At 39.7% G+C, this 12,195-nt stretch overlaps 1 protein-coding gene across 1 annotated transcript; it reads left to right on the plus strand.

The window, feature by feature from the left end:
- The first annotated feature begins 1,532 nt into the window (after window positions 1–1,532).
- Window positions 1,533–11,946, plus strand: LOC108223038 (uncharacterized). Its single transcript, XM_017397086.2, has 2 exons — window positions 1,533–2,837; window positions 10,638–11,946. The coding sequence occupies exons 1-2, from the start codon at window positions 1,731–1,733 to the stop codon at window positions 11,715–11,717; spliced, it is 2,187 nt and encodes a 728-aa protein (XP_017252575.1). The 5' UTR covers window positions 1,533–1,730; the 3' UTR covers window positions 11,718–11,946.
- Window positions 11,947–12,195: the final 249 nt, after the last annotated feature.

Genomic DNA, 12,195 nt, shown 5'->3' on the forward strand with positions numbered 1-12,195 from the left:
ATCTCAATTCTTTATATCTGAATGCAAAAAGTAGTAAAAGGTTCTTTCAGTGATGGATTCTTCTAGCTGATAAGTGGATACATGAACAACCAATAAGAATGGCATAATTTCAGTTGAGAATTATATGATTAAACAATGAAAAAAAATAAATTGCATCAATAATTTCTTTACCATCTATAGTAGAAAAGGAGTAGATATTTATGTTATTCTTGCTCCTAGTGAAAAGAGTGAATAAAAGCTCAGGTCCCATGTATGTTTATTCTCTTTACTAGATTAGACATGGCCTGTGTCTCCCGGTTATTATTATGATTTTGATTTCATATTCAAAGAGATTAGATTTGTTTAAGCTTTTCTAGTCATGGAATAACATGAAAGTTAGTTAGCTTTTGTCTGGACTGTAGCAACAGATTGATTGTGAGTTTGGAGTTTGTGAGGGAGTGAAGTTCATTCCAGAAAATAGTTATTACAAAAATATAATAATTTGAGATTTTTCTAATATTTACATTTTCATTGGCAAGAATAAATTGTTGCAATCAAATAACTGTTTTATAACAATTTTAATATATACATATTTTGAGGTATAATATAATGAAATCATATTTTGATGATATTCAATAATAAATTTATAATAACTTCCGGTAAAATTTTAAAAACAATTCTAATCTAACAATTTTAAACAAACCCAAGCTTTAAAAGTTTACGTATGTTATCGGAAAAATAATAGAAAACAAAACCAGTCCCAAGCCCAGTGAGCATAATTGCATAAGCATACCCCCCCTTGGCCCCTTTGTTTGTTAGGGTATACAGCATGTTCTGACCGCCTTAAGTAGGAACATTATTTATAAATATTTTTATATTTTGCTCAAAAATATGAAAATAAATATTTTTCTATCAGTTTAATTAAAAAAAAATGAACAAATATTTTCAGTTATATAATCGATTAGTTATCAAAAGGATGAATATTTAATAGCTGGAAAAAATATAGCATCCTATTTTTATTTTCATTCTAATAAAATAAAAATTTACAATATTTCTAATTGGGGAGAGATATCATTAAATTAAATTATTATTATAATTTCATTTCATATTTTCTTGTAAAATTATATACATATACATACACATATATATATATATATATATATATATATATATATATATATTAAGAACATATAAATTTCAAATTTAGCTTTTACTTTCCGCACTTTTATATGACAATCAATTATATGTTATAAATATAATCGTCGACTTATCATAATGATTTTTAAGTTGCATAAGAAATCTATAATTTTATGATCGGGAAAATAAAGATATAAAACAAGGATGCTAATTTAAACAAAATAAATATATAAAAAGCACATATTAGAGTACTGAATAGCTTATGTATTATAAGAATGTTTTTTTTCTATCAAATGTATTATAAGAATGTTGTTATATAAATAATAATATATATTTAAATTTTTTATTATATTTTAAATGAAGTAGTTCAAAATATGCTTTTTATCAATAAATCTAAAAAGTAAAATAAAAATGTCATGGGTGTAAACCCTACTTCTTTTTCAGCTTCTCCACTTGCCCCTGCTCTCTACGTGCTGCTAAACAAAAACCCAATTAATTTCTCGTTTGTCAGGTAAAGATTTAGACATTATTCACTGGATTTAATTGGGTCTTCTTAAAGTTTTGATTTTACTTTATATTTGCGCATAATCTCTGTTTTCTTGATTTATATTGTGATGAATATATATAGATTATGTTCTAGGCAAACTGTTAGCAATTTGTCAAGATTGAGTAGTAGAATTGTATCTAAGAATGGCCATTTATGTGTAACTGCATCACCCATTAGTTCTTTGTCAGTTGATATTTATGGGGGGTTTGTTTCGAAAAACCCGGTTAGGCCAAACGGGTCAGAACCCATTTGGTTTGGGAGGAGGTTTTATCAGTCTGTTCAAGAATTAGGATTGGGGGAGGTGGAGAGTGATGGGGAAGACCCGGAGGATGATGGGAGTATGAATGAGTTTTTGTCGAGAATGGTGTGGATTATGCGGGGGAAGTTGTCGGAGGTTTATGTTGATTCGGATAGGCAGACAATTGATGCAATGCTGATGATTATTGCGTCGAAGGTTGTGGCGGAGATTGAAAAGAGTGGTCTTGAGAAGATGCTTAGTTCGGTGGCTATGGTCCCGTCGGATGATTTTAGTGAGGATTTGTGGAGGATGGTTTGGGAGGTTTGTACCATGGTTTTGGAGGATATGGAGAAGGCGGGGAAGAAGGAGAAGATGAAGAAGTTTCTTCAAGATGATGAAGTTAGGGAGATGTATAAGTTTGCTGGTGAGATAGGTGTTCGAGGGGAGATGTTGAGGGAGTTGAGGTTTAAGTGGGCTCGGGAGAAGCTTGAGGAGAGTGAATTTTATGAAAGTTTGGAGCGTCTTCGAGAGGAGGAAAAGCAAGCTCAAGAAGCGGAGGAATCTGGAACTGTGAGGGAAGGAGAGACTGCTGAAAGTGGTACAGAGATGGGAAGTGAAAAGAAAGATAAGGTTTTTGCACTTCCGAAGAGACATGGGAAGATAAAATACAAGATTTATGGCCTTGATCTCTCTGATCCTAAGTGGGCCGAAGTGGCGAAGAAAATTCACGAGACTGGAGAAATCATCTGGCCTCAGGAAGCAAAGCCAATATCAGGGAAATGCAAACTTATTACTGAGAAAATTCTTACATTACAAGCTGATGATGACGTTTCTCCTCTATTAGCTGAATGGGTGGAACTTCTCAGTCCCCGCAGGATTGACTGGATTGCTTTGCTTGATAAGTTAAAAGAACAGAATGAACCCATATATTTTAAGGTAATACTCTAAATTTTCCTTTTTACCTATTGATCTCATGTATGCAATTGTATACTCCATTTTTTTCTGCAGTGTTATGTTTGCTCTCTAAGGTCTGCCGTGTGTGAATTTCATGGCGTGGTACTAAATGATAGATTAGTTAGCGTCATCGGCTTAAATATATATGTTTCAATTTCCCATGGTTATATGGACAATAAAATGGAACTGTACTTTGCTAAGGTGATACACTTCTTGGCGTTTTTTCTCAATTTCTAATTTGAATGCGTCCAAAATGGTACTTTAGTTTGGTGTGCAGCCCTCCTACGAGACTTTTTTTTTTTTGTTATGGCTCTATCATTCTCTTAGTTGTGCTATTGGTACTTATTTTGTAACTTGCTGATTTTGTTCAGACATCAGAAGTTAAATTAATGAAATACTGAATATTGGTTCAGCACTTTACCTTAATTTAATTTATTATGTCCGTTACCAAAAACCTAATCAGTTGACTTTTGACATTAAACTCTTATTTTTTTTTATCTAGGTTTTCTGTTAAACATGTTTATTAACATCTCGTTTGTAGACATTCTAAAAATATGATATTGTGTAATGGACTAGATAACTTTTACTCACTTGTTACTGAAAATCAACACTACAACGTACTTAGCAGCACTTAAACAGAAATACAAACCCAGACTTTCGAGTAGCTGGAACTCCAAATCCTCAGAGAGGTTTACTTAACACATAATCGATAACCCTAATTCTCCCTGCCATTCCCCCTTATCGCTGCCCTTTCTTGCTGCATTTACCTTTCTGCCCTTGTGTCTTTCGGGCCTTCTCCTGTGCGCTTTGGGCCTCTTCTAGTAAACGTTATTAATGGTTTGGGCTTCTGTGTGGGCCTCTCTTGATCCATTGCATTACCCCCCGCCCAAAGACGCACCTTGTCCTCAAGGTGAAAATCTGGAAACTGTTCTGTGATCACATCTGCGTCCTCCCAGGTTGCTTCAAACTCAGGCATATTGCACCACTTCAGTAAGACCTCTGTCGTGACTGACTGTTCGTGTGAACGAGAACGCACATCCAGCACTGCCTCGGGTATAGTAATCAATTCCAGATCTGGGGAAACTTATTAGGCAGAGTAGGGGATGATGGAATCGGACCAATCGCCCGTCTCAACTGTGAGACATGAAACACAGGGTGGATGTGACTGTGGACCGGTAATTCTAACTTGTAGGCCACCGCACCAACTCTTGCAACAATAGTAAATGGCCCATAGTATCGAGCTGCTAACTTTTCAAAATGGCGTTTTGCCAAAGATTTTTGACGATATGGTTGCAGCTTAAGGTATACTGAGTCACCCACCTGAAAAACTTCTTCCCGCCTATGCTCATCAGCTGCATTCCGCATGATTTGTTGAGCCCTCAATAAATTAACTCGCAGTTCATCTAATACGGCATCACGTAACTGCAGTTCTTCTTCCAAGTTCCCCACTGGGGTCTGGCCAGTACCCACACGTAAGAGATGGGGAGGAGCTCGCCCATACAGGGCCTGAAAGGGTGATACCTTGAGAGATGAATGTGGGGACGTATTGTAAGAGAATTCAGCCCAAGGGATCCATTTAGCCCATGTCCTTGGCTGTGAAGATGCGAAGCAGCGTAAGTAAGTTTCCAGACACTTATTAACCACCTCGGATTGTCCATCCGTTTGTGGGTGATACGCTGTACTCCGAGTCAGTGTGGTGCCCTGAAGACGGAACAATTCACGCCAAAATCCGCTGAGAAATATTCGATCTCTGTCTGATACTATCGAGGTTGGAAACCCGTGCAAACGGATCACTTCTTTGACAAACAGATCGGCCACTGTCACTGCTGAAAAAGGATGCTTCAGCAACAAAAAATGAGCATACTTTGTGAGCCTGTCAACCACCACTAGCACCGTGTCATACCCTCGAGATGGAGGTAAGCCCTCAATGAAATCCATGGAGATCTGATCCCAGACCTGTGATGGAATCGGCAAGGGTTGCAACAGCCCGGCCGGACTTCTGTTGGAGCCCTTATTCTGTTGGCAAATCAGACACTGGCGTACATATTCAGACACGTCCTTCCGCATCCCAACCCAAAACCAGTCAGTTGCTAAACGTAAATACGTTTTTACTTCACCTGAATGCCCGCCAACCGGAGAATCGTGGTGTTCTCGGAGCAACTGGGCAATAAATCCTGACTTCTGTGGTACCACCACCCGCTTTTTATACAACAATCTGCCTTGTACTACTTCAAAATCCAAGTGCTCACGTATTCCCCCTACTAAGTCTGCCTTCAACTTGCTCAAAAAACTATCTCGATTCACCTCCTGATCTAGCTTCTGCCAGTCCAACACACATGTGGAAAGTAACATGTTCAAGATGATTTCCCCTGTATTCTTTCTGGACAGTGCATCCGCAACCTTATTTGCGGGGCCTGGTTTATAGTGCACATCAAAATCAAAACCCATAAGTTTACTGATCCATTTCTGGTAGTTTGCCCCCACTTCCCTTTGCTGCATAATAAAACGGAGACTTTGCTGGTCCGTATGAATGATAAAATGGCGCCCCATTAAGTAATGTTTCCATCTCTGTACAGCTAAACAGATTGCAATTAATTCTTTTTCATACACACACTTGGATCGTGCCTGGACTCCCAAGAGTTTGCTAAAAAATGCAACCGGCTTCCCTTGTTGTAACAACACAGCACCTATGCCATATCCCGAAGCATCAGTTTCCAATGTAAAAGGTACGGTGAAGTCAGGCATCGACAACACCGGAGCGGAACTCATGGCTTGTTTCAGCAGGTTAAATGCAGTTGTGGCATCCTGAGACCATCCAAATTGGTCCTTTTTTAACTGCTCAGTCAATGGCTGCGCAATTTGTGCATAATGAGCCACAAATTTTCTGTAGTATCCGGTGAGTCCCAAGAACCCACGCAACTCCCGAAGATTTTGCGGGACTGGCCAATCAAGCATCGCTTGGATCTTACTGCGGTCTGCAGCTACCCTTCCGGCAGATATAACATGTCCCAAGTAAGCAATTTCAGCCCTTCCAAACTCACACTTTTTTAAATTTGCTACCAGTTGCTGTTCAATCAGTGTGTCTAGGACTGATGCCACGTGCCCCCGGTGCTCCTCCTCATTCCGACTGTATATCAAAATGTCATCAAAAAAAACTAAAACAAACTTGCGGAGGAAAGGCTGGAAAACCACATTCATGAGGGACTGAAATGTAGAGGGCCCATTCATTAATCCGAAGGGCATAACCAGAAACTCATAATGCCCTTCGTGTGTTCGGAATGCAGTCTTATGCACATCCTCTGCCCGCATTCGAATCTGATGGTAGCCTGCTTTGAGATCCAATTTGCTGAATAGTTTCGCCCCATGTAACTCATCAAGCAGCTCTTCGATTACTGGAATAGGGTACTTGTCCGGCACGGTTTCTTTATTTAAAGCTCGGTAATCCACACAAAACCTCCACGAGCCGTCTTTCTTTTTCACCAACAAAACCGGGCTGGAGAAAGGACTAACAGATGGTTGAATAATTTTCGCTGCTAACATTTCTCGAACCAACTTCTCAATCTCATCTTTTTGTGAATGCGGGTACCGGTACGGGCGTACACTAACCGGGTTACTGCCTTGTTTCAACACAATAGCATGGTCATGGCTGCGTTGGGGAGGTAATCCTTCCACTTCCTGGAAAGCTTGGCCTCGGCTATTCACCACTTCTGCCAAGAATGGTGGCACTGCTTTGCTTGGGTGGACTTCTGTAACCTTCTGATCAGCCTCTAATTTCGTTAATTCCACCAGAATTCCTCCTCCTGTTTTTCTAACTGTTCGCAACATCGCTTTAAGAGATATTCGGGAGCAGTCTAAGGTGGCATCTCCCTGTATTGTTACTGATCGCTGCCCCACCTTGAATTTCATTAGCTGAGACTTCCAATTTGTAGTTACAGCCCCAAACTTTTCTAACCACTGAACCCCCAATATGACATCTGAATTCCCTAATTCAAATGGCAAGAAATCTTCCACGACATCCACACTTTCCAACTGCAACAAAATGCCACGACACTCACCCGTACCCCGTACTTCTTCCCCATTCCCCAGTGCTACGCCGAATCCCTTGGTTTCATCTACGGGCAGCCCCAATTTCTGTATTGTTGCTCGAGACAAGAAATTGTGGGTTGCCCCGGGATCGATCATCACAATCACCTCCTGTCCTACAATTTTTCCTTTTTTTCCTTTCACTTTCATAGTCTTAGGAGATGTCAAACCCACCACAGAATTCAACGATACAGCTGAGTTGATCAGACTCGGCTCCTCCTCCCCCGGCCCTGGTTCTTCAATCAGTGGTTCTTCCTCGTCCTCCTGTGTTAACAATACATTCAACTCCCGCTTCTTACACCGATGTCCGGCCATCCATTTATCATCACACCTAAAGCAAAGACCCCGTTCCCGCTTGTACTGCAACTCTTTATCAGACAACCGTCGCACTTCCCCAACTGGTTTGGCGGTTGGTAACACACCCTTATTAGGTGTCACACCAGAGTTCACAGAGTTTGACTGGGAACCAATACTGGGGGAAGAAGACCCCGATCCAGAAGTAGAACCCCATGAGACAGATTTAGACCCATTAAACCCCCCCCCCCAATTACTAGTTGGAGGGTTAGCAGTTGAAAATGAAAACTGACTATATGAATTGGAACGATGAGTACGAGCCAGGGACTTACCTTCGTCCGCCTGTAGCCCTCGAATTCTATTCTTCTCCTCTATTTTGAGTGCAAGGTCCATGGCCTGTTCCAGATTATAAAGGCCCATTACCCGAACCTCTGCCCTGATTTCTTCCTTTAACCCATTCACAAAGTGCCCCAACAAGATGTTCTCTGGTATGTTCTCGAGAGGTGCAGCCATTTCAATAAAAGTGCGGCGAAACTCTGCAACTGTGCCGGTTTGTTTGACAGCCAACCACTGTTCACATAAGGACCCCGAATGCAGTGGACGGAATTGTTGAAGGATCAAACGGCGCAGTTCACTCCAGTGACGAATCGGCCGTCTACTATTTTCCCACTGGTACCATAACAACGCATCGCCATCAAAACCCACCACCGCTGCTTCCAGTTTCTCTGCATCACCGAGGCGATAAAAAGCAAAATATCGCTCTGCGCGAAGGATCCACCCATCTGGGTTGCTACCATCAAAAACTGGAAGGTCCAGTTTCCTGTATTTCCAATTACTCCCTGGATTAGTGCCACCCCCCCAATCCCGGTGATCCTCCGGTATCTCATCATCTTTGTTTCGGTTGGAGCTACCAGCAAAACCCACTCCAGACCCACCGAAACTACCTCCAACAGCTCCCCGGCGCAGTGCTGCGACAGTAGCTCTCATTTCCGCTTGAAACTCATCCTGTTTCTTCGTGACGTCTGAAATGAGGGTCTCATTGTTTTCGCGGGCCCGATCTATACGGATCTGCAGCTTTTGAGTGACCTGGTCCAAGCTGGATGTGATTTGAGAGATTAGGGTTTTTTGCAAATCGGCGGCAACTAGATTCACAGCACCTGTAATGTCCTCTGACATGGTACGACGGAGTTCTGTGATCGTTTCTTCCATTTGGTCCAACCGTTGATTGTTTCTTGTTTCGGGCGGCGGCACCATGATCGTAGAATGCTCTGATACCAATTTGTAATGGACTAGATAACTTTTACTCACTTGTTACTGAAAATCAACACTACAACGTACTTAGCAGCACTTAAACAGAAATACAAACCCAGACTTTCGAGTAGCTGGAACTCCAAATCCTCAGAGAGGTTTACTTAACACATAATCGATAACCCTAATTCTCCCTGCCATTCCCCCTTATCGCTGCCCTTTCTTGCTGCATTTACCTTTCTGCCCTTGTGTCTTTCGGGCCTTCTCCTGTGCGCTTTGGGCCTCTTCTAGTAAACGTTATTAATGGTTTGGGCTTCTGTGTGGGCCTCTCTTGATCCATTGCATATTGCTTCTGTAAATTCTTATGGCGGACTGACGTTGTTTAAGAGAGTGGCTATTGCTTCATTATGACTTTCCATACCTATGCTTATCTGGTGTGTCTCTATTTTAGTCCAGGTGATTTATAAAATCCTAAAAACTGGATAACAAGAATATATTACTCTTGCACGTTCTATTTTCACGGAACTATATGACAAAGCAAATTTGCTTTGGGGAGGTTTTAATTTCAATTGATTACTTTATGGACTCTGTCAGACCTTTAATTGTTATCTTGCGGTCTCAATTATTTGTGGTTCTGCGCAGTTAATCTATTCAATAAGCTATCTGTTTGAAATTTGAATTTATTCAGCCATGTTCCTTGAATACAATTTTGAAAAGCATAAGACCTAATACTATTTTTGCTTATCTGTTAGTTCTTAAAGTATCATTTCTTTAGTTTATGTTTATTTTCTGAACGGGAATGAGTATGTTTATTTTCTGAACGGGAATGAGTATCTTTGTTTGTTCCTTGGCTTGGTAGAATTTTTTGGCATTACTTTGTCCAACGAGGCAACTAAAGCAGTAGCACTTCATTCATTAGGGAAAAATTGATGCATATAAAAACAGAGGGAAAACATTCGAGAGTTCATACATACATACATACAAGTTTATGTACATGAAGTAAATATTTTTAGAAAAAAACAACAAATGTAGCTCTAAATTCAATTCTCATATTTATCATAATCCATTTATTATAATTTCATGTCATAAATCTATCTGGCCATGATAAAAATATCTAATCTAGATCAATGGCTGGAAATGCACTCTGGTCTGTCAGGGAACTTGACTGGGTTGGTGGTTTGCTAGGTGAATCTTAGATGGACTTCATGCTGCATTATCTTCCAATTAGCGTATTTTAATACAAAAAGATTACAGTGAAATCATGTTAATTTTTTGATCGTCAGTGTGTAGAAACAATTTGGTAGTGATATTTGTATATGGCTACAGATCAACAGTGAAACCTAATTATGCTCTTTGGTCAGTGTTAAATTTTAATTGATCACCATTCACTCTTAGTCAGCCAGGAAAAAATTCCTGCAGTGAGGCACTTCATTGTTTTGCAACACCAGGAAAGTAATCCTTCCCCATCCCCTTTTCTGTAGACAGCATCTTATGAAGTATTTTGTAAATCGTAATGGATTCGAAGTCAAGTCATAGACAGCTAAAACACTTTTACCCATGATAATGAAAATTAGCTTTTTCGCTTTATATTCTTAAATACTTCTAAAGATAGTGTCCAAATAAAGCCAGGAGTGCTCTTCACCATTTAATTTAATTTAAAATATAAGATATGTACATGCAATATGCATGCTGTCCATGCCTTTTACGTGTACTCGTTCTATATTTATATATCATTATACACGTTCTGCTCGATTAATTCAAACAGTTATGTATATATATCTGTCAACTATATGTGGATTTCTTTTGCATCTCATTATATATGTTCACAAGCGTTGCCTAGAAGTTTGGTGTAAGTGCTTTTATAATATTAATACAGCAACCTAATTTTTAGTTAATGACGAGATTGTCTATGTATTACAAGGGCCCTAAAAGGCTAAGACTTACAAGTTGATTTGTGAAGATGCTGCTGCTATATATGAACTTCAATAAATCCCTCTACTATGTATTAGCATCTTTCCCTGTCTTTTACAATTTTGCATAGGAGTTGCTAATACTGACAAGATTTTACTAATGTATTAGCATCTTTCCTTATGCTGTTACTAATATTTTACATACAAATATGCTGTAATTTTTATCTGGTTATTATTTGTTTACTAGGTTGCAGAGCTTATACTGAACGAAGAATCTTTTCAAACAAACATTCGAGATTACTCAAAGCTTATTGACAATCATGCAAAAGAGAATAGATTAGAAGACGCAGAGAGAATTCTGAAGAAAATGAATGAAGCTGGAATCATACCAGATATATTGACGTTAAGTATTATGGTTCACATGTACAGCAAAGCAGGCAACCTTGATAGAACAAAAGAGGCATTTGATAGCTTAAGGAGCCAAGGTTTTATCCCTGATGTGAATGTCTATTATGCCTATATCAGGGCCTGTGTAAATGCTGGGAAGCCGAAATTGGCGGAGTCGCTTGTAACTGAGATGGAGACCAGGGATATTAAACCCACTGAGGAAATATATATGGCCTTGCTTCGGTCATTTGTTCAGACTTGTGATATTATCGGAACACAGAGGATTGCTACTACTATGCAGTTTGCAGGTTTCCAGCCGACCAAGGAGTTTTGTCGGTTGCTTGTTGAGGCTTATGGGCAAACTGGGGATCCAGATCAAGCAAGGCACCAGTTTGACCATATGCTAAGTATGGGTCACAAGGCAGATGACAAGTGTACAGCTAGCATGATTGCAGCGTATGAGACTAAAAATTTATTGGACAAGGCCTTGGATCTTTTGCTGCAGCTTGAGAAGGATGGCTTTGAGCCTGGTGTGGCTACTTACAGTGTCCTGGTCGACTGGTTTGGCCAATTACAGCTGATTGAGGAGGCCGAGGAATTGTTGGGTAAGATTACTGAGCTAGGTGAGGCTCCTCCTCTAAAGCTTCACATAAGCCTTTGTGATATGTACTTGAAGGCCGGGGTTGAAAAGAAGGCTCTTCAAGCCTTAGGAGTTCTAGAGAGTAAGAAGGAGCAGCTGAGTCATGAAGAGTTTGAGAGGGTTATCAGATCACTGATAAATGGTGGATTTGCCCAAGATGCTAAAAGGGTACAAGGATTGATGGAAACCAGGGGTTTTGCTGCTACAGATCAACTTAAAGTGCACCTAATGGCGATTGAGACTTTAAACAATACCAAGAGACCAACTTGGTCCAAACCAATGTCACAGGTAAAACGCTAAATGGAGTTAGATTTAGCTCTCCATATGTTAGTATGCAGAGTAAACTTTAGAATGGTTCACGGTTATTCTGATGTAATGTAATGCATTTCCCCTGTTTTGCAAACAGCTAATGAATCCGTAGTTGTAAACCATAGCTGTAACTAGAAAGTGACCTTCCTAGGATGGAAGTTTACTTCGTATTTCAAAATAATGTAAAACATGGTCATTATTTTTACCCTTTTTGCAGTAAGCTGTTGCGTCTCATTTGTTTGGTTCATAGGGTTTGATACACAGTGGATGCATTCATGAGTGCAATCTTTTGCTTGTCCCAAATATAATTTTGTACTTTTCTTGAGAATACTTAAATTTTGCTTGGGGTTTACCTCTTTGGTGAGAATTTTTATCAGGCAGAGTTACGTGTTTTACGGAGTTAAACCAAGGCAGAATAACCTGAAACGTGAAAAGGTAAGAAGGAGATTCTGGACATCAGGGAGATGAT

This window comes from Daucus carota, chromosome 5 (genome assembly GCF_001625215.2).
Source record: "Daucus carota subsp. sativus chromosome 5, DH1 v3.0, whole genome shotgun sequence".
NCBI classification, from domain to species: Eukaryota; Viridiplantae; Streptophyta; class Magnoliopsida; order Apiales; family Apiaceae; genus Daucus; species Daucus carota.